Here is a 23,174-nt window from a genome sequence, read left to right on the forward strand (position 1 = left end):
AACAACAACAAAAACTGTCAAAACAATATAAAAACAAAGCTAAACCAAATGTTCACTAGAGATAAAAAAGAATCCTTTCTGGTTCCCTTCTCCATTCTTGTTTGTCTTTCTAACCAAAGAAAATGCAACAAAGGGCTTAGTGTGAAATTTGTTTAGGTTCTCACGGCAAATTTGTAATAGAAATGAACGCAAGAAACTCAATAATTTGTAGCTTAGACATTGTAGGGCTTTTTTAACTTTTCTTTTTTACTGCTCTTAGTTTCATTTCTGAAAAAGAAAGGAAGAACTTAAAAACAAGAAATGTCAGGGTTCCTGAAAACAAAGGAGGGTAGTCACACGGGAGGCATTTTGTTTTCTTTAATCATGGATATTTCCAACTGGCAGAAAATAGCTTTATTTCTCACAAACGAAATTAATGATAACATTGGAAGAAGTCACTTTCTTGCCTCAAATTTCTCAGATGCAGGAAAGCACTGTTTTGCAAGACGCAGCACTATTTATACCAAGGGACTTAAAGGGCATTCGTGTGCTGTCATTATTTGAGGAAAGAAAAGCAAAGAATTCAGAGGAAAGTTCAATATGCTGATCTCATCTCTCTTGTCTCTTCCCCCTGACCTACCTAAAAAAAAGCTATGCTTTCTCTTCTACAGTAAATTAGCAGCTTCATTTCTGACAGAAATTATGGTGGCAACAAAAAAGGATCCAAAATTAAATAAATACAGGGAGGTAAACAATAACAAAGTATCAATAGAATTCTAAGCAAAATCTTATCCACAAGACGAAGATACAGAAGTGTTACTATACCTTCCAGCAAACATAGTTTCTGCCTGGGCTGCAATTTCATCTATATCAGGAACAATGGCTACAAAGACAAATGGCAAAATCTGTTCTTTATCATATCCTAGTTAGCAGTCACAGTATTTATACCAATATTAGCATACTTAAAAATATTTGTCTTAATTTCTTTATGCCACCAAATGTCAATTAATAGTTTAAAAAGTCACAATCTAATTCCACTTAGAGATCAACATTTTAAACAAAGTTTACATTTTAAATATATATTGCTATAGTCAAAAATATATTTAGAAGACCAGAAAACGCCATTTACAAGGTTGTTTCACCTGTATAAATGGGTATACATATATATATATATATATATATATATATATATATATATATACACACGCATCTACACACACACACACACACACACGTAAGTACATATAATTTAATGGAGTGATGACACAGAAGATGTTTAATTTTAAAGAATCAAAATACAGCAATAATGAACCTTGTTACTATATGGTACTTCCAAACAACATGATCCTTTTATCCACACTTCCTTCTAAAATTCCATCCTTTCTTCTTATGGAACATTAATTCTTTTCTGTGTGAACAAATCGCGATTCCTCAACCATCCTCGCCACTAATATTTTGAAGATATTTTACTTAAATTAACACATCTAAATAAGTACATTATTTATTTCTTATCTCCAAAGCATAAAAAGAAAACAGAGCAAGATATAAAAAAGGAAAAAGAATTCTCCCCAGAAAGCTCTCTCTTACAGATTCAACCAATGAAAGAGATCAGAGAGAACTGGTTTTCTGAGGGTTCCCTCTCATACTTTACTGACACTTAGAGCTTCTATTTCCAGAAGTCTGGCTTCTGAGAGCCAATAATTTTTATAATACTGTCAATGCAACCGCCAGCAAAATTTTCTGGTTCTGCGTATCATTCCTGGAAATAGCCTTTTGGGGTTCTATACTTCTGGGAAGCATAAAAACAACACAGTTGCAAATATACCAGAAGTGACCTCCACCTAGGAAAGCTTAACTCCACCTACAGAGGCATGCTGCCTTTCGGATGGTACTAATGAGCTGGAGAGCAGGACATTGGTCTACCACTCATTTTAACTGCACACTTATAATCACTGAATCATTCTTTTTTTCACTGAATCATTCTTGTCACATTGATTGATGGGCAAAAAAGAGGAGGATACCTGATATTTTCACAGTGGCTGCGATTAGAAGAAAATTTCATATCTGTGTACAAATCCGATCCTCAGAAAAAGAATTCTGTGACTTGGCTAAATCTTTAATACGACATAGTTTCTAGCCTGCTGTTACTGGCCTGATCTATCCAGAAAAATGGAAATGTAATAAAGAAACATTAAATAAATATAATAACTTTCATAAGGTACTTTCCAGAGCCACAAAATTTTCACAATAATTTTTATGCTCTTTCTTCACTATGCTCCTACACACAGAGGTAGACTGGCTTCTTTCTCACACTTTTTAAATGTGAAAGATTGACATACAGTACCAGTTCATGACCATGCAAAGTAAACACACACACACACACACTCATACCCCCATTTAGACCTTTGGGAAATACTATGTCTTTATTCTTGAGTTGGGCAACAGCTTCCTACAAAACACCTTTTTCCCCCTCTAGCTACATTTCACGCTGCTCTTTGATCAAGCAAAAAAGTTCCCTTGGACTTTCACCAAAACAGCATGATGCTTACAGGATTCAGACTCCGAAGCTGGAGAGACTTCAGAGGGAATCCCTGTTTTACTACCTTCATGACCTTTAGCGAGTAACTTAACCTATCCGACCTTGGTTTTCTTATCTGTAAAATGGCACAATAAATAGTATCTCTACCTCACCGGGCTGTGAAGATTGCAAAATAAACTGCATTCTGAGGACTGAGCACCAGGAACTGCAAATATCCTCCCAGGAATCCTAGGCAGGTCATCTAATGCTCTGTCTCAGTTCCTTCATGTCATCGGTGGATGTTATTTCCACATTTTTATCTCACAGAAATACTACTGTGTCTGAAAGTATGAAAGCTACAGAGCAAATATCGGCAGAGAAGAGATACCTGACGGTAGTAAGGTATCTGGAGAGCCACTGGCAGACGCTTCCGAGTTTTCATTGTTCTCTCCGAATTCCTTCTTATATATTGACAGCATATATGAGATCCTATAATCTAGTCTGACACTCAGGATAAACTACAAAAAAGCATTAAAAACATAATTTTATTTTTTTAGCATAGTGGTTAAAACTACAATTCATTACACCAACAACAACACAACTATCACATTTCACGTGAACTAATTCGAAATCTCAGCTCTTAACACTTGAGTTGCATATATGCTTATCAGTCATAAAGCTAAGAAAAGTGATTCATTTCCAGTAGCCAATGTCAGGAAGATCCCAAAGAAGTTTTTTTAGGAAGAAGAAAACCTGACTTCCCATGATTGCTCTTTTAATATCCCAGATACAGTTATCCAATGAGTCTGAATGAAGAGGCAACGATTTCACTGAGCACTCTGCAGGGTTACCATTGGCTCTGGGAGGACAGTGCTGGAGCTGGGACCTTCATTTATGCACAGAAAGGCCAAACTTCCGGGTATAACCGTGTGGATTCTGGCTCTCCCGCAATCAGTCTTGGATCTGGGCTACAGAAGGACAGCTGACGTAACGGCAAGTAAACCATGGATTAGCCTCATCAGTGCTTGTTTTCCCTGGGGTGGTGGTGTTGTCCTTGTCTTCCTTAACTAACACATTGCAGAAACTAAGTGCCAATAAGGTTCCCATCTGTGCTAGGCACTCGGAAGAATGCAAACACTTGAAGCCCACTGCCCTCAAGAAGCCAAAGCCTGAGCTGGGAAAACAAAATGTAGCATTGCTAACATAATTAGAAAAGTATAGAGGGCTAAACCATGTAGTAGAGAATTGAGTGGAGATCAGAGAAAGAAAAAGTATGTGCTACAGATTTCTGAGTAAAGAAGGGAAACAACAGAGAAGTGGTTTTAGACAGGGCTCCCTTCCATCCCAGTTTGTGTGAGATAAGCCTGGTTTAACCTTCTGTCCCAGCATTATTACTATCCAGGCCCCCTCCACTCTCAAAAGAGCCTTTTTTGGACAGTGAATAGTAATGGTCATGCATGGTACTGTCTAAACTGAGCTCCCAGTATTTCTGTGGCTCCTGAAGCATCCCTGTCCCTCCCCGGCTCCTTTCTCCCTGCTCCTCTCATCCCTTCCCACACTGCTCGGTTCCAGCAGCACTGGATGTTTCTGGCCTTCTCACATTTGTTCGGTGTCTGCTTCACCTTGAATATTCTCCTCCATCCCAGAGCAACTAGTGTTTGAGATACCCTCCAAGATTCAGTTTAAATCCCTTTTTTAACAAAGCTTTCCCTGGTTACCTGTCTAAATCCATTTTTCTCCTTTTTGTTCACCCAATACATTATTCACACCTATCTGTCTACTGTCGACCAAATACTTCTATTGTTTACTTTCTGTCTCTCTCTTTCCCTCCTCTGCTAGTCCTCTATGCTTCTTATGGGCAGCAAACATGCTCCATGTCAGCTATGGTCACCTAAGTTCAACAAACATTTGCTAAGCCAGGTACTAAGAAAGGTGCTGAGGGTACAAAGGGGGTGCGAGGATAAGACCTGCCTATGAAGAACGTATAATGTGGAAGGAAAAACAAACACCAAAGAGTCTCTTTTATTACCATGCGGTGAGTGCTGCAACTCATCTCGGTTGAATGGATTCTAGTTAAGAGGATTTTCAAAGCAGGGGACAGATCATGGGAAAATAGAGCTGAGAAGGGGCCACTGGACTTGATAGACTTGAGGGAGGGTGGGAAAAGAATTAGATGGCAGGTGCTTGAAAGGAAAGGTTTAAAAAAAAGAAACCTATGTAAAGAATAAATTAATAAGACACTAATTAGTGAAACACTTATTAACTTCTAGTTGAAGATTAGTGCTCATAGAATTGTATTTTATAAATATAAGCAAAATTAAAACTTTCATCTTTTAATATATTTAATTGTAAAAAATAAATGGAAGGTAGGAAAGGGGCAGAGGGAAGAATAAAAACAAGACAGAGAAAAACAGTTGAGAGAGGGCCAAAGACAGAAGGAGGGGAGGCACCTGTGTGGCTCAGTAGGTTAAGCATCTGACTCTTGGTATTGGCTCAGGTCATGATCTCAGGGTTGTGAGATGGAGCCCCGGGTTAGCCTGTGAGCTCAGTGGGGAGTCTGCTTGAGATTGTCTCTCTCCCTCTCCCTCTGCTCCTCTCCACCTGCTTGCTCGCCCCTTCTCTCTCAAATAAATAAATAAATCTTAAAAAAAAAAACACAGAGGGAAAGAATGAGAGAGAGATACAAAAGAGAGAGAGATACATAAAACGATGGGGAAAGGAAGGAAGACCTTGTGAAGAGGAAGAGCTGGCAGAAAGCAGGAGACTTGTATAAGGAACATGGCTCCAAAGAAATTCTTTTTTTTTTTTTTAAGATTTTATTTATTTATTTGAGAGAGAGAGAACACACGAGCACAAGCAGGGAGAGCATCAGGCAGAGGGAGAAGGAGAAACAGGCTCCCGGCTGAGCAAGGAGCCTGATGTGGGGCTCGATCCCAGGACCCTGGGATCATGACCTGAGCTGAAGGCAGTCGCTTAACCGACTGAGCCACCCAGGTGCCCCCAAAGAAATTCTTGAAGAGGTGTTCTAAGAAAGAAATGTATTCAAGAGCAGCACACAGGAACACGGAGTGAATCAGACCCAGAGACGGCAACACAAAAATCAGAGTGAGAAAAGAGGCTGAATAAGAAATACATTAAAAGCCCAAAAGAGGCAGCAAGAGAGGTCAGCCCTCATCGGCCCCACTGCAGTATCTCCATCTCCTCATTTTTTAAATGTTAGATTGTTTTTCAAACGCTGATCTTTTGTAATTGTGGACTAAAATGAGGTCACACATCTTAGAGGTTGTCCCACGAGTAGGATGATGGTAAGCTATGGGCTCATTAGGTCCACAGGTCAGGTGATCACTACCGTTCTCAGTTTAAGAATAGGAGAACCAAGTGAGTTTTCAGGATCATGAACACAGGGTTGGGAGGCCTGCCCAAATTTCTAAGGATTCAGCCTTTGGAATTTCTGGAGGAACTGTGAAAGCTTGTATGATTATAAATCTAATTACTTTAAATAAAAATGTACAGACCCTTCCAGGACTACTAACCCACTTCTGGTAGCTCAGTCTACATTAAATTATGATGAAAGAATTAGTAAACTGTATCCAGAATCTTAATAGATCCTTGAAAACTCTAGGCTCTATTCTCCAAATCTGGAATGCTATAATGAAAGTATCATAAAACTACTTTCCAAACTTAAAAAAAAAAATGCTAAGAATTCACAGCTACAGTAATGGGGAATTAATTCACTAAACCAGTGGGCATGAAATAATAATTTATGTCCTTTAAATTCATAGATCTAGGTATTAGACGATATTCATCTTAAAAACATATATTATTCCTAGCCTTCTGGAAACAAAAACACAGAGATAGTCAGTTATATAAAATACTGAAACCAATTATTAACATTTTTTGTTAACAATAAATAAAATTTTGAGTTTCTTGCTACAATGATAAATCTGGATATCTAGAGTTACATGTCCAATTCAATTAACCATAGAAATAGAGTTAGAATCAATCTCAAGTTTGCCTGCTCTGAAATCCTGAAATGAAGGCAAAATGAAATCAGGGTCAATACTAAATGAGAAAATGCATATGAAAGAAGTTTTATCAACTTCAAAGCACTCCACAATTGTTAAATATCACCAAAAACACATTTAATGGAAATAAGTACATGTAACTAATGTGTTAAATAGTGTCATTAACTTAAAAGACATAAATTAGATCAATAGCATTTCAGAATATTTCCACAGTGATTTGGAACAAAGCGTAAGAAGTTAAACCGAGATGCACAGTTACTTGTCACTTCACTTCCATTATGCCACATACCTGCAAAATCTCAATAATCTTCAGTTTGGTGTCCATCACGGTCACATCTTCAGGCTCTACGGGGCTCCCCTGCTTGCTGGGGTGGATGCTGGGCTGAACGTCAGGCACACTCATGGGGAAGATAGAGCCTCTACTGAGTACCATTTGGGTCATCATCTCTCCCACCCCATGGATGGTTCTCATGACATTGTTTCCTGGCACAAGAAAAGTCTTTAAGTCAACACACACATGACACCTGGAGAAACAGGTGCAATATCCAGGTGGTCAGAACCAGACTGCAAGCATGAAAGCACAAGTAATAAGATAGGAAAGAAGAGCACCGGCACTGCTCTGGCCCTTTCCTTACAGACAAAGTACGGGTACTGCAGACCCATTTCCAAATGACAGATTTTAAAAATGAAAGTTTACTTTTCTCAGAAAATGCTTTCCAATGATGCACCATGGTGAGCTGTGGTAGCTCGGATAACACCCAAGTCAGGAAGCCCTACCAACTGTCACACCAGTAGGCCCTAACTTTTACAATAATGTGAACGAACTCTACGATTAATGAGTTGCAAGTGAGGATGCTGGCGTTACGTGAGAACACGGAAGTGGTGACAAGCATCCTAATCTTACCCTCAAATCAAGGACTTTACAGCTTTGCCTTCATAATGCTTGGGGAAAGAGCTTGTGAGGAGCCTTGCTGTAACTTCATTTTAAGAAAAAAATGTTTCATCTGGGAAAGAAGCATGTGTGTGCCAGTACACTTCCCATTCCTTCATCCATTTGGAATAAAAAAACCATCATTCAAAATCCACAGAAAGCAATGATGTTTGAGGTAATGATGAAAACACATTAGTGACAAACATGATCATTTTCAAAAAAGGGAGCACTCCCTTTCCATGTCTTCTGAGTTTTTTGTTTTGTTTTTGTTTTTTTTATTTCAGAAGGTAAATTCTCTAATCTTTGTTTTTTATTATGTTCAATTAGCCAGCATATAGCACATCATTAGTTTTTGATGTAGTGTTCAAAGAATCATCAGTCGCGTATAACCCAGTGCTCATCGCCACACGTGCCCCCCTTCAGACCCGTCACCTGGCTACCCCATCCCCCGACCCCTCCCTTCTGTAACCTTCTGTTTGTTCCTCGGAGTCCAGAGTCTCTCATGGTTTGTCTCCCTCTCTAATTTGACTTCTCATTCATTTGTCCTCCAATTCCTTTCACTGACCACAAGCAGCTGTACGAAAGGATCGCCCTGACACTGCTCCAATTTATGCTCTCCAGCCTGACTGTTGTTTCTCACTTCTAAATTCCCACAACAGGCAGCAAGGATTCAAAACAGTTGTCTACTTTTCTTTTGCAACAGTGGTCACTGCTTCATGTATGTTCATGGAGCTTTGCCTCAAGCAAAGGCCTAAGAGTCTGGCAAATAATTTTCCTTTCCCTGAGTGTCTCAGGGTATATAAACCAAGAGAAAGGGAAAAGGAAATAAAATGGGATGAGATAAAACTCTGGGCTCTAAGTGAAAACTATAAACTACAGGGATACCTAAGGATCAAAGGGCAAACAAATAAAGAAAAGAAAAATACTGAAAGGATGGCTCAAAAAAGTCTTGATGGTCTTGCACAGACCAACCCACAATTATCATCAAGCCACTGGTAATCACTGTGAAAAGCGAAATGCCTTTTAAAACTTATTATCTTATCCATATATGAAATTAGTATACATAAAAGAGGGCGATGCTTCAATAGTACAGTTTGGAGTAGGCGGAGAAGTAACATTTTTTTTCTGACAGTGGCATCTTCCAGGCCGAAATTTACTGGTTTTCCTCCTGAGAGTCTATGAACTTTATTTGACTGCTGTTGGCATAAACCAAAAAAGGGGGGGGGAGAAAAAATGTATAGGAAAGGTAATTTCCAAGTTTAGACATGATTGGCATAAAGGATTTGAGAGAGAGCCCTATTTTCTAGGAGAACAACCTTGAGGCAGAATGCTTCATTTTCTGCGGTTCTCAAGCAATCACAGCAGTTGACTATTTCCAAATCCCTCCACTGTTTGCTACGTGGATTGCAGGGAAGCACATCTGGCCATTGGCAATGGTTTTCAGTCACCAATGTTTAACCAGTACATTTATCCGAATCTTGATTCCAGTACGTATATGCGTTAGCCTCCAAGAGATGCTTTCTCGCCACTAACACAGAACAGGCTCCTTTGTTATTCCTACCCCTGATTCACACAGAAATCCTTGGCTCCCACAGTGTCTGCATCTTATTTAGATTTGCATGGAAAATAATCATTTAATCCAAATGAGTATTACACAGAAAGTTAGCCCAGACAATGCTTTTCCCCAAATATAGAACCTGTCACCAAGAAATTAAAATCAAGAGGCCTGAACTATAATAACACATAACACATGTTGTCCATGACATGGGTGGGGGGTTCATTCTGGTTCTACCACATCCTTACATGCCTGTGGCACATGGTAACCACAAAACTCTCCTGACATCTCCATGTATGGCCAACTGAGAGGTCTAAATTAAAAGATGCTATATTTTCTGGAGTTGCTTGGTGGTGATGAGAAGTGCTTAAATTGTGAACTATCACAGCTTGGAAAACATAAGTCAAGTGCCACATAAATCACAGATGTGCAAGGCTCCCAAGTATCCATTTCTCCAGAGAAAAATTTCTGATCCTAGACTGTTGAGATAAGTCAGAGGCCATCAGTTTTCAACACTGCCAAAGAAGAAATCTTACCATTTCTCCTCTCAATCATAATTAGTTAATACTACTAAAAAGTTTTCAGTGGAAAGGCTAGTGTATTACCATTTAAATCCTCTGGACAGACTAACCCCTAAAGATTCAACTTTTCTTTGTCTTTTATATTAACCCAGCAGCCAGAATTTGGATTTATGTGTAAAGGGTATTGAGATGGTTGGAAAAAATGGCAGTCATCTTTGTTAAGAAAAAGTAGGAAAGAAGGAATTGCTTAGAAATAAAAACAGATGGGACTTTTCAGGTTCTTTTATTATTTGATTGTATGGATAGTTTTACTAATCCTAATTCCCTCAAGAAAAAATCCTAAAAGGTAAACGGGTATATTAAATGCATAACAGGAATGGTGGCTGGGAGTGGACTGAGAATACATCGTTTGTTTCTTTGTTCCTTTGATGGTTCCGATGAGTCAAGTCTCCCTTACCAGTTCCAGAGAAGTAAAAAGCAATAAGAGACCCACATGATATGGAAGCCGAGCTGACCGTGATTTAATTATACCTATTCAGAAGTCATGTTACTGCTTGTGAGCGTTATTGCACTCAACAACCATTAACAGTCATGTGGATTTCTAGAAAGCATAAGAGAGTTAACAGAATCTCACTCGAATGAAATTTGCCCTATGACTATTGGTATTTTATTCTATTTAAAGTCACCTTTATTTGTTATCTTTTTCTATTAGAAATACGTAACACTAGAAACGATAACTTGAATTTTCCAGTTGTTTAGATATCAGGTAGACTGTTTCTGGAAACTTCTCAGCATTTATAAGAGATCATAGAAATATTTGATTAGAGGAGTTCTGTGAATAATTGTTCACAGCAATTTAATTGTTCTGTGACGACTAAGGTCACCTCCATGTTTTATAAAGAAGCCAAGGAATGGATAACCCAAAAACCATTCTTCCTTCCCTGAAACATATTTTCATAGTTGGATTTGAAAAAAAAATGCATCTGCTATTACAATAATTCATTTGGAACAAAATGATGTTAAACTATAAAGACATGACTCAGGAAATCTTCCTACTTCCCATCCCTGCTTAGCAGTTCCTTATAAACCTCCACTTGCTGGAAGACACCTACACTTTAGAACTGGAGTGGTTTTCTATTTTGAACATTCTCTGGAGCAGTGCTTCCTCCCAGTGGCTGAGGGTCTGGTTATAAAAGGACTTTCCTATATGCAAAACAAACAAAAACATTGACACAAGATCAAAGCCTAAATGAAGATAACGATACAAGCAGAGCAATGGGTACCGTGGTACCAACCTGGATTAAACGGAAGATCAAGATTTAACACCCTAAGAAGACAACAGATAACCAGCATTCCAAGTTCAAAGTTAGATCACGGATATTAGAGAGCTAGATAATCCAGTCTCCATCAGACTTTTAAGCCTTGTGCTGGACCTATTGGGAATCTGCTGTTCTTCTCCTTAGAGCTCTCTTAATCAGATGGTCGCTTAACTTGCTTTCTCACTCCTTTACGATTTCTGGTACAATGTCACCTCCTCAGACAGACCTCTTCCGGCCACCGTCTCTAAAGGACAACTGCCATCACTCTGGATTTGAAAAGAACTGCCACACACCTGCATTACATTTCAGTCATGCCATTATCACCATCTCACATCATAGTTCATATTTGTCTATGTGCTTAATGTATACCCCCCTAAAAAAAAAACACACACACACATAAGCTCCATGAAAAACAAAGATCCTGCCTGGTTTACTGCTCTGTCTCCAACACCTGGAATAGTGCCTGACACACAGTAGTCATTCAATAAATGTTTGCTAGATTAATGCACTAATAAGAGAAAAAAATATTTGATAAATGAATTATTAAAAATGAGATTGACATTTTTTATTTAAAAATTGGATCTCATTACACTAAAAATATTCCATCTTTCATCAAGGTGAGTTTTTGCTTGCTCTCCTTTATATTTTCCCAAATTTTCTAAATGTTTTCAAAAAGCATATAAAATTTCATGTTACTCAAAAACTTATTCATTAAAAATAAAAGAAAAAGTAATAAAATAGATACCAGAGAGATACGGGGAATCATGAAATCTGCCCTTATCAAAGGCAAATCACATCCCATGTAGTTTGCTAGGCCACATATACCCTCATGTTAGGGTGGGGGCTCATGGGACCCATCCCACTTTACTCAGCGAGAAAGTGGCAGAGCTTCAGATAGAGGTCAACAATATCAACATGCAGCTTTTTTCCCCACACCACGCTGCTTTGCTAATAGACCATCATCTTACAAGTTTCCAAATATTTTATACTAGAACTCAGAAAACCTACCAAATGCAGAAAGCAAAGATTCTCTTTTTTTTTTAATAGTTTTTTTTAAGTAGGCTCCATGCCCAACATGGGGCTTGAACTCACAACCCTGTGATTAAGAGTTGCATGATCTACTGACTGAGCCAGCCAGGCACCCTCAGAAAGCAAAGATTCTAATAAAAAAAATGTGAAATTACTATTAATCGTATAATGAATTTGGTCCTATTACCCCCAAGCGAACTTATCCAATGAGATTTATTATATATGATGGGCCACACAGTACTCAGAGCATTTTATTTGCATTGCACAATGTAATTTTAAGGGCAGCTCTTGCTCAGAAAGTATTTATTAAATAACCAGTGTTTATCCGACTCTAACTAGGGACAGTGGGGGTGGGAGGACATAGGAAAACATAAAACATATCCATAACAAAATTTAAGAAGAAATAGAAGGCAGCTGAGATAGTAATGGTACACATCGCATGGGCAGTTCAAAGGTTGCTTTGGAAATTTTTTTTAATTAAAAAAAATTTTATTTGAGAGAGAGAAAGAGTGCACACAAGCAGGGGGAGGGGCAGGGGGAGAAGGAGAGAGAATCTCAAGCAGACTCCACACTAAGCTCCAGAGCCCAACATGGGGCTCGATCACATGACCCTGAGATTATGACCTGAGCTGAAATCAAGAGTCTGATGCTTAACCAACTGAGCCACCCAAGCGCCCCTAAAAATTTTTTTAATTAAATTTTTAATTTAATTTTTAAATTATTTTCGGGTGAGGAGAGTGAAGGGCAGCTTCACTGAAGAGACACAATTTTGAACTAGGCTTTGAATGGAGTTGAAGATTTAGATTAGAATGATCTTTCTCAAATTATTTCACCATGCTATGTACACACTCCCAATCTAACAAAGTATGTTCCAAGTCCTGCGAGGACAAGATTATATAATACACGCAAAAAAAGTCATGAAGGGTAAAAAGTATCATATAATTGTAACGCATTACCTCAAAAAGAAAAGTGGAGGACATGTGTGTGGTTTCACTACATCTCTGAAAAACAAGTATTCTCCATTTCACCATGTTCTATTAGAATGGCCACCATCCTACTAAAGAATATGTGGCTCCATCATAGCTCATAATCTTTCATACTCTGGCCTGATTGACACACAATATCACCTCAAAAAGGAGAAGTCAGAGAAGTGGTTTATAAAGAATACTCAGTGGACAAAATAGACAACAGGACACCTAATTTTCTTCATTCTAAATAAATACTTACTGAATACAGTATGTTGATAATTCATTTACACATTCCAACTTTCCAAAACCTTAGAATTAGAACAAAGCAAAACCTACTGAAAACATGTTACCAAAATATAGTAATGTTATTATCCATCTTTCTTTGAATATCAAGTAGACTGCTTAAAAGAAAATTATTTCCCATCCCACCCACACCCTAAAGAAGTGTTATTCAAAGGATGAATTTAAAAAGCAATTCATACAAAACAGTGGCTGAGTTCTACATCCTACTTTGGATTTCATCACTGTCAAATACTGACAAAGTCATTTCAATATTCCAAACCTCAAGATTTTAATTTGCAACACTGACTTTAATTCTTAACACTTGGTAATCCAAGCAATAAATGAATTTACATACTGCTTTACAATTGAGATACAATTTAGATACAATGAAATGCACAGATCTTACATGAAAGGTTTCAGCAGTCCTGCTGAAGAAGGGCATATACCCATATAAACCACATGTCATCTAGATGCCGAACATTTCCATTACCCCAGAAGCTCCTTTATGCCTTTTTCCAGTTCCTCTCCTCTACCTTCCCCCTCACCACCACCACCAAGAGCAACCACTGCTCTGATTCATCATCACACTATAGAGACGCGCACTGAATGATGTACAGTTTCATAGGTATGATTTTAGCTAAATGATCATAACCAACGAGTACTAGTACATCAATCATTGTTAAAGTACAGAAGGGCCTCTAGTTCCTTGCCACGCTACTGTTGCCTCAACCAGACAAGTATTTCTGTGGATGACTAGTGAAGTCAGAGATAGCCTGTTTCTTAATGTAAAGGTAGCATGAAACAAGAAAGAATGACTAATATAGTGAATGATTCCCTCAGATCCCCAAGCTACATCCCCAAGCTACAGGTTGAGAGCAGGATAAAATCAAAACATAGAACGCCCTATACTCAGGGCCCAATAAAACCAACTAAACTATATGATGGAAAAATGTGATGCAACAGGGCACAAATTCAACTTCAGCTGTGTCCAAGTTCCATGGGTATCTATACTGCACCATTATTACCAAAACACAGTTCACCTGGACTGCATTACCAAAGTGAAGTGTTCAGAATGAATGAGAAAATAACTGTCCTTGCCTCTGTGCTGGTCAGACCAGAGATCGGTGACATCTGAATCCTAAGAGGAATAGTTAAAGAAAGTACACAGACAGGAGGAGACAGGAGGAGATGCACAGGTGACCCACTGCCCATTTTCAAACACAGATGGAGTGAACATGTGGAAGTGATGCTTGATTTCAGTGTGGCTCCAGGGAACAAAAGTAGGACTGCTAATTGGAAGCAAGAGGGAGGTATATTTAGGAAAATCTAACAAAACAGACCTAATATAACAAAAGAGACCTAATAATTGGAGCTCTTGGAAATAAGAAAGACCTGCCTTATGCATCAACAAAATCTTGGTCATTCCGAGGTTCAAGAAGATCCTAGATGACCATTTGTAAAGGGTGTTATATGAAGATTTGAAATTTGTATATTGTGTTGATGATTTCAACAGTCCCACTATAGGCTAACAGTCTGTAAATTTATGTTTAGGTTCCAACAATGTACCTTATTGCAGGTCACTGGTGGACACACTTCAGCAGAAATTGCGAGAACTAGGGAACATAATCCCCAGTGTATTAGCATCTTGAGGCATCAGATTCTGAGGTCCAAACAGTATTTATAAATAGAGAAAATGACTGGAGTAGAGAGGAGGTGAGGACAACATGGCCCTCCTCTGTCATTCTCATTATTTGTGAGGTCATCCCTGGGTATTGATTCCATCCTATTAACTCAATATGGTAATGTCAGTAGCTCTCCCTGGGTGCCAGGAATCATTCACATCACTCCTAGGTAACCCTAGAGGCTTCACAGTCACTCTACAGCTTAAGGAATAAGAATAAATTCCACACTAAACAGTGGAAGGTGCTCCACGCACTGTGTGGCTGATAGCTTTGAGAAACCAAAACACAAAAAACTGCACATGATGCTTTTGTTTCAGAAACACAGACAAACACAGACTCAGTCTCTTGCCTCTACTAGTCAATCAATTACGAAGTCTAAAAAAAATAATTTTATGTATTATAACTTTATGTGAGTAACATCTGAGAGAACCAAAAGGAAGTTATACTTCCAAAAGGAAGAGTTACTTTGTGACTTAGTGTACTCTGTAAATTATGCATGCCTCATACCCATTAAGTCCTTGTGAAATTTATTAACTTTCACAGTTAGCAAGCGAATATTTCAATCATATTACTCTATTAAGACGGTGCATCAGAGATCACTGAAAAGGTATAACATTAATCACTAAAACTGCTCAAATAAAATTGCAGGAACAAAATACCAGGAAATATTTTAACATGAACTGGCATCTGTCATGTTCTCTCTCCTTCATTGCAAGTTTGGAAAGCAAAACTAGAAGTTCATAAGTAATAAAAGAAAAACAATCCTATATTTGGAATGTCACGGTCCAGAAAATATTTTTAACATTCAAATACTTACATATTTATATAAAATATGTAATTTACATTCATCAAATGCATTTTACTCAACAGATATTTTTGAAAGCCTAGTGTACAAATAATAGTATATTATGCATGGTACAAGTCAGCTTATAGAACCAGAAACAGAATCTGTTTTCAGTTTTTCTCCCCACTTTGCTTCTCTCAGTCAATAAATCTGAAACTTTCTTATGGAATTATCCAGGTAGTAAATCTAAGAGTCATGGAGCCTTTTATAAGTCTACTAGAAAAAAAAAAAAGACAGACTTATAAAACATAATTACAAAGTTAAGAAAAGAAAGATACAAATATATATTTGGAATATTAGGACCTCTAAATGCTTTTGTCCTCCAAATACATGCATATGTATGTAAGGCATGGCACTTACATACATTCATCCTAATGATAAGTGAGTTATGAAAGTATATATGAGATACAGAAATGTGTCTAAGAAGATAAAATTGTTTAGAATTACTGGGGACACAGCAAGAGACAGAGCTCGACACGCCTGATATGGATTATGAAGACCCTTGGGCATCAGCGAAAGAACTGAGTTATTCTCCAGAGAACACGAGAGCTAGTAAAAGACCTAGAGTATGTGATTTAGAAGGATCCTTATGTTGGCATGTGGAGAAAAGAGCCAAAAACGGACTCAGGGAGACTAGTCAGAAACTTACTGTAGGGAGTGTAGAGGACCATCCAGCTTCAAGAGATGCTTCAGTGGCAAAACTTTTAAGACTTGTGATTGAAACTTTGCTTCTGAGACAAGCCAACGTTCAAGAAGAGATGATGACTGGTTTAAAAAAGCTTTTTTGATCTGACCTGTAATCCCTTCAAGTAAAATCAAAACTCTTTAGTAAACATCTACTGTTTAGTACTAAACTTGGAAAACGGAGAAAACAACGTCCCTGATGATGAAGTCATCTAGATAGAAAGTAGTACAATAATAGCAGAAAGAACATCAACTGTAGGGCTGTGGGTTTTCTTAAAGAAGTGGAGAAAAAGGAAAAGGAATCTGAATTCAAAATTCGGCTCGGCAAGCTACAAGGTGCATGATCTTAGGCAATTTTCTGGACAAAATAGTGATTATAATACCTAATTGCTGGAGTGCAATAAGGATTAAAAGTAAAAGTGTGCGGGATGCCTGGGGAGCTCAGTTGGTTAAGCGTCTGCCTTCAGCTCAGGTCATGCTCCCAAGATCCTGGGATCAAGTCCCAAATCAGGCTCCTTCCTCAGAGGGGACCCGGCTTCTCCCTCTGCCTGCCACTTCCCCTGCTTGTGCTCTCTCTCTCTCTCTTTCTTTCTCTCTCTGACAAATAAATAAATAAAATCTTTCAAAAAGAAAAAAAAGGTAAAGGTTATGCAAAAGATCTGGAGGTGTGTTAGGTATTGAATATAAATAATAAATTTCCTTTTATAGTAATCTTTTGCCAATGTGTGGCCTGGCATATGGTAGAAACTCAGTATAAAGTAGACATATTACATAGTTATTCTCTACCTATTTTTAGACATGCATTTGAGTTTTAAAAGGAACATGATCTAACATAGATCTTGTGTTTGAAACTGTCTAGATATATGGAGAGAGGATTAAGTCCAGGGGGAGATAAAGTCCTTTTAGGCTTTATTGGTAAGTAAGAGAAAATTGAACAGTTACACAGGCATTTTTTCTAAAACTTACAAAAGCTTAAAGCTGGGGGTGGGGGACGGCTGTGTTAAGCCAGAAAGAACTCAGAGGCACAGTCAGCATAGCGCAAAGCTGAGGGAGAACCAGGCTCAGAAGATCAGAATGTCACAGACATTCTTCCTTCGTATCTGAAGAAGAGGATTCCAGAAAAGACTTACTTGCCAGAAAAGGTTTAAGACGCCAGTGATTCTGGGGCATTTGGAAGTAGGCAGCTTCTAGAAATTTTTCCTATCTGGATCTTTGTTGTGCATTTAAATGTTTTACTGTTGTTTTTACTTTTCTCCCTAATCTCTATTTCCTATAAGATCATAATCATTTTTATAGTTCTTCCTAATCTGTATTTCCTACGAGATCTTAATCTTGGCCTACAGTTTTTCCCATCACGGTCTTTTTCTGGAAGATCCTATGGTGGATGCTGTGATGGTCCCGCCCAGATTCCCTTTCAGGGAGAGGGACAATACACTGCCTCACCTGCTGGCAGTGCTACTCGGGGGACAGCCCTCAAATGTTAGCCCTGTGTGGGGACTAGGGCCGCCTCCAGTCGGGCCACACACCCATGGAGGCATAAAGGCTCAGCCCCCACCCTCACTCCAATGGGAGACAACTCTGAAAGGACATCCCAACTGCAGACATCTCCCCTCACCCCAGAGTTTTCCGCTAGGTCTGCAGCACAACCTGCAATAAATAACCCCAGAGATTCGGGGACATTGACATCATTGTTGCTGCGAATGCTGTTCTTATTTAAAAATCAGTGGAAGAGGGGCACCTGGGAGGCTCAGTTGGTTGAGCATGCAAATGTTGATTTCAGCTTGGGTCATGATCTCGATGTCCTGGGATGGAGCCCCGCATTGGGCTCTGCACTCAGCAGGGAGCGTGCTTGAGGGTTCTCTCTCCCTCTGCCCCTCCTCTCTCTCTTTCTATCTCTCAAGTAAATAAAAAAGTCTTTTTAAAAACTCAGTGGAAGAATCTCAAGGCACTATGAGAACGTGCTTATCTGGGCAGTGCTCACATACACAAAGGGATAGGAGAAAACCCAGCACTGTGGAGAGGATTACACACATGTCTCTGCCTCTACTTGAAGTCAAAAGCTTCCTTTACCAGAAATACACGATTCTGGGGTGCCTGGGTGGCTCAGTCGTTAAGCATCTGCCTTCGCCTCAGGGCATGACCCTAGGGTCCTGGGATCAAGCCCCGCATCAGGCTCCCTCCTCCGCTGGGAGCCTGCTTCTTCCTCTCCCACTCCCCCTGCTTGTGTTCCCTCTCTCACTGGCTGTCTCTCTCTCTCTGTCAAATGAATAAATAAAATCTTAAAAGAAAAGAAAAAGAAATACACAATTCTGATGGGAAGAAGGAGTAGGCAGAAGGGAACAGCATACAGAAAGTAGGGAAGTGTGAGGAACAAGACACATACTGGAGCTAAGACAAATGCGTTTGAAGCGAAGGGACATCACTGAAAGCAGAGATGAGGGAGGACAGGTCAAAGAACAAGGCCATCCAAAGAAGACTCTTGAGAGGCAGAATGGGAAAAAATAAGTCCAGAAATCCCTGTGAGAGATTTTCCCATGATGAATGGTAACGGTGGTATCTTCCCCCTGCAAGGAAACCTTGCTAACACTTTTGAGCGCTGTGAAGTCCCCCACAGACTTAAATCCTTTATAGAGACCTGGTAAGAGCTCAGTCAGATGACAAATTAAAAGAAGATGAAGGAACACCTGAAAGAGTCTAAAATGAAAGCTGCCTTGTGCCTTAGGCACTTGCCCCTCAGGTATGGTCATTGTATTAAACCTTACTTCTGTTCGTTGTCATCCCACCTCCACGTATATATGTCCTCAGCCTCACCTGCACCCAGGGAAATCCCTGCTTGCTTGCTTGCTCACTTTTTTTGTGAAACGCTCAATATTCTAAGTGAACAAAGGCTTCCGGTTTTGAGGCATTCTAGCTGGTGGCTTTACAAAGAGCGATCACAGCTATTAACCAGGAGACAAATGCTTCACGGGTTTTGGCTACAAGGGGTGTTTTGCAACACACGTTAGAAAGAACACCATTCAGTGAGTGAATGAGAATTATGTACTAATCTTCAAAGAATCACAGTTTTGAACTGAAAGAGACCGTAAAGATCACAGTTAGACAATTTTGACAAAGGAAGACTATTTTCTGGCAGATACTTTCCTTGAAAATACTTTTTTCCTTTCCCACCCATATAACAATATTAAAAAATGTTTCTGCTCCACCTCCCATCCCAATTTTCCTTCTTTTTAACAGCAGCGAGGCTGCCAGAAAAAGCATTTCAAGGTGGATCATGTAAAGTCCCTCCAAGACAAAAAGAGAAGAAAGAAAAGGTTAAACTGAAGAAATGACCAGTTTTTGCCGTGAGATAGAGAGTTAGCTTGCTCTCACTCTCCCGGAGCAAAGGGATGCTCCCAGGCAGACATCTATCCAAAGTGCCTCTTTCCGCCTCCCATCTTCTCTCCTCCCTCCCCTGGTTTGGACCCACAGGACTCTAAGTCACCCAGTACAGCCTCAATCCTCTCAGGGCATTGTGGTTATCTGTTTCTTATTCTCTAAAACCAAAGGCACTGTCAGCTCCAAACCTGAAGCCTCAAAGGAAAGGAAATCCTAAAAGTGAGTGGAATTCTCCATTTGACTTTTGTAGCGATTTCCCATCTTCAACATTATAGCACATATATACCAACCAAAGAGATTATCTGGTCCCTGATTAGGAACTGGCCCACATTTCAGGGCTTGACTATGGAAACTCCCCAAAATTTGAAGTTGTTAAAAAAAGCAAAATGCTAAAAGATTACAAGAAACTATTCAGCTCTTGTTCAGTGTTTTAGTCGTTTTCTGATATATCGCCTTTGCAAACTGTGGTGAGCTCAGGCTGGGGAGACAATTGTGAAAAGAAATGACAGTCTTGGCCTAGACACCCTAACTAGGCCTACATCATACTCCAGGGTTAAGACTTTATTGCTCTATACTGGAGGCTTAAATTTGAATCCCAGTTCCATTCAAAAGACAGACAGGTGGAAAGACATTGACTGGATAACTAAATACTGAGTTAGACTCAAACCATTCCCAGACTGTGTCAAGTTCTGCCCTCTGTTCAATGGAGACGAGGCTTTCTCTCACTACACAGAGTTAACATGTTAGCTTGTTCACTAGAAGAATGTAAGTCATATTCACATTTGTTCCCAAATATTTGAATGAGTCCCTAGGAGAACAAAGTATACCCACCCTGCCATAAAAAAAGTGATCTTAATTAGTAGTAGTATCAATCCTTGGATTGTATATCCTTCAGCAGGTATAACGAGGAACAAAAGCATAATTTTTTAAATAGAATGTACTTTCAAAAGTATATCGAAAATATCTGACTTACCTGCCAGAGAAAGACAAATATCATATGATTTCATTCATATATGGAATTTAAGAAACAAAACTGATGAACATAGGGGAAGGGAGGGAAAAATAAAATAAGATGAAATCAGAGAGGGAGACAAACCATGAAANGGGGGGGGGGGGGGGAGGGGGTAACTGGGTGTCAGACATTAAGGAGGGCACATGATGGACCAAGCACTGGGTGTTATACGCAACTGATGAATCTCTAAATTCTTCCCCTGAAACTAATAATACACTATATGTTAATTAAATTGAATTTAAATAAATTTTTTTAAAAAAGAAAATATCTGACTTATCAGCCAGCATATGCATCGGCTTTTCGCTTCTATACATGACAAAGAAGAGCCCTGCTTGACATAATCATTCCACCCAAAAGATCAATTACACCGAGCACCATGCATTTGAAATCACTGAGAGCAAATGATAGGTATTAGGCAAAGTGAATTGACTCAACAGCATAGCCTGCTGGGAGTGAATACATTTGTTTGAAAACAGTACTTCTTTTCATAAGCAAGTACATAACCAATGAAAGGTACTGGATTGGTGGTTCCGAAGGTTAGGACTTTCACTACAGCACAGACCAGGGCAGTGCCAGCTCCTATCGTCTCCATGTGAGTATGCCTGCATCATTTTCCGAACAGACCACCTCTAAGGCACAAAAATGAAAAGCTGCTTCGGAGCCTAGTAATTTCTGCTGTGCATGCCAACGGAAGGCCACTGTGACGGTGAGCAGTTGCAGCCTGGGGGCTAGATTCAGACCCCAAACCAACTCTAGGATGACGACAACTCACCAGGGCACAGAGTGGGCTGCACTGTTCCCAAGGACCCAGAAGAGGAAAACTTCTGGAATGGCCACTTTCTAAGCCAGCCATCCCCATCACCTCAAACACTAATCGCGGGCATCTAAACCTACAGGATTTCCCATCCCAGAAACACCAATGAATGCTGCACGCGCACACCCTCTTTAAGGCAGGCGCCACTGACGCCCGCACGAAATGGAACTCCAGGAACACTAAGCCCTTTCCTTCTGGACATGCCTCTTCTTCCGCTCCCCTGGGTCTGACCTGCCAAACAGCTACCAAACACATTTCTCTGAATGTCCGACCCCAACTGTGCTGGAGCAGAATTAGTAAGTGGTAAGTAGATCAGAAGGATAAAAAAAGACCTGGCTCTATTGCACCAAATTTTCCAGACACGGTATGAGAAAAGATTATTATCATTGACTTAAAGGAACTGGTTCATCTAGCAACAATGCTTAGAAAATTACTTCCTATTTTTAAAAAACCGTGCTTTGCAAATGACTTTCAATTGAATAAGGTTTCACTAAAATAGGAAAATATAACCCAGATCACTTAAATATAAAAGAGCCAAGATGAGGATACACTGGGTGTTGCAAGGTGACCACAGGGCTATGGCTCCCATGAGTTGTCCTTTCAAGTAACAGTTCTTTTCTCCCCCCAGGTACTTTCCGTAATCTGGGATTTCCTCTCTGGCATCCACTTCTGTCTCATCCTGTACCACAGGAATTTTTCCCAGGCCTGAAAAGCTTGTCTCCATATTTGGAGATTCCAGAAATGTGTTCTCTCTTGCTTCTTTTGTGAAGAACGTAGAGAGTCTAATAGAACCTTTGTTAGGAATTTATAGTCTAATAGAACTCAGCTACAATAACACACCTCCTAGTACAAAAGAGAATGCTTGAAGTTTGAAGTGTCATCTTATATATAATAAATCGTTTTCCTACTTGGCTAATTATTTAAGTCATTAACTTTTTGTTTTGAAATACTTTCAAATTTATGGGAAGAGTTACAAGAATAACACAAAGAACTCCCATAATACCTTCTGCCCAGTTTTACGAGATTCACAAATTCCGCCATGTTTGCATCCTCTCTCTCTCTCTCCATACATAAATATCTATCTTTCCTGCACTATTTAAGAGTTAGTCCCACACATTGTGACCTTTTCACTCTCAATTCTTCACCTCGTATTCGGTAAAAACAAGTACATCCTCTTACAGAACCGCAGTACAATTATAAAATTCAAGAAATCTGATCTACTAGCATGACCTAATATACAATCCATATTCGAATTTCACCACTTGTGCCAATAATATCTTCTGTAGATGATATTTTTCTTGATCCCAAATCACATATTGTATCTAGTTGTCATGTCTCTTTAATCTCCTTTAATCTGGAACAGTTTTTTAGCCTTCACCTTTTTTTTTTTTAAGATTTTATTTATTTATTTGACAGAAAGAGAGACAGCCAGCGAGAGAGGGAACACAAGCAGGGGGCGTGGGAGAGGAAGAAGCAGGCTCATAGCAGAAGAGCCTGATGTGGGGCTCGATCCCAGGACCCTGGGATCACTCCCTGAGCCAAAGGCAGACGCTTAACGTCTGAGCCACCCAGGCTCCCCAGCCTTCACCTTTCATGACATGGACATTTTGAAAAGTTCAAGCCAGTCGTTCCACAA

General features: G+C 39.4%; 1 protein-coding gene across 1 annotated transcript in view; it reads right to left on the reverse strand.

The window, feature by feature from the left end:
• The window catches only part of ITPR2 (inositol 1,4,5-trisphosphate receptor type 2), a 494,278-nt gene that overhangs the window by 297,430 nt on the left and 173,674 nt on the right, over positions 1-23,174 (reverse strand). The window contains 3 exon segments of the mRNA XM_034646080.1: positions 805-862; positions 2,886-3,015; positions 6,812-7,005. Coding sequence (XP_034501971.1) covers positions 805-862; positions 2,886-3,015; positions 6,812-7,005 — 382 coding nt within the window.

Source organism: Ailuropoda melanoleuca, chromosome 16 (assembly GCF_002007445.2).
Source record: "Ailuropoda melanoleuca isolate Jingjing chromosome 16, ASM200744v2, whole genome shotgun sequence".
Taxonomy (NCBI): domain Eukaryota; kingdom Metazoa; phylum Chordata; class Mammalia; order Carnivora; family Ursidae; genus Ailuropoda; species Ailuropoda melanoleuca.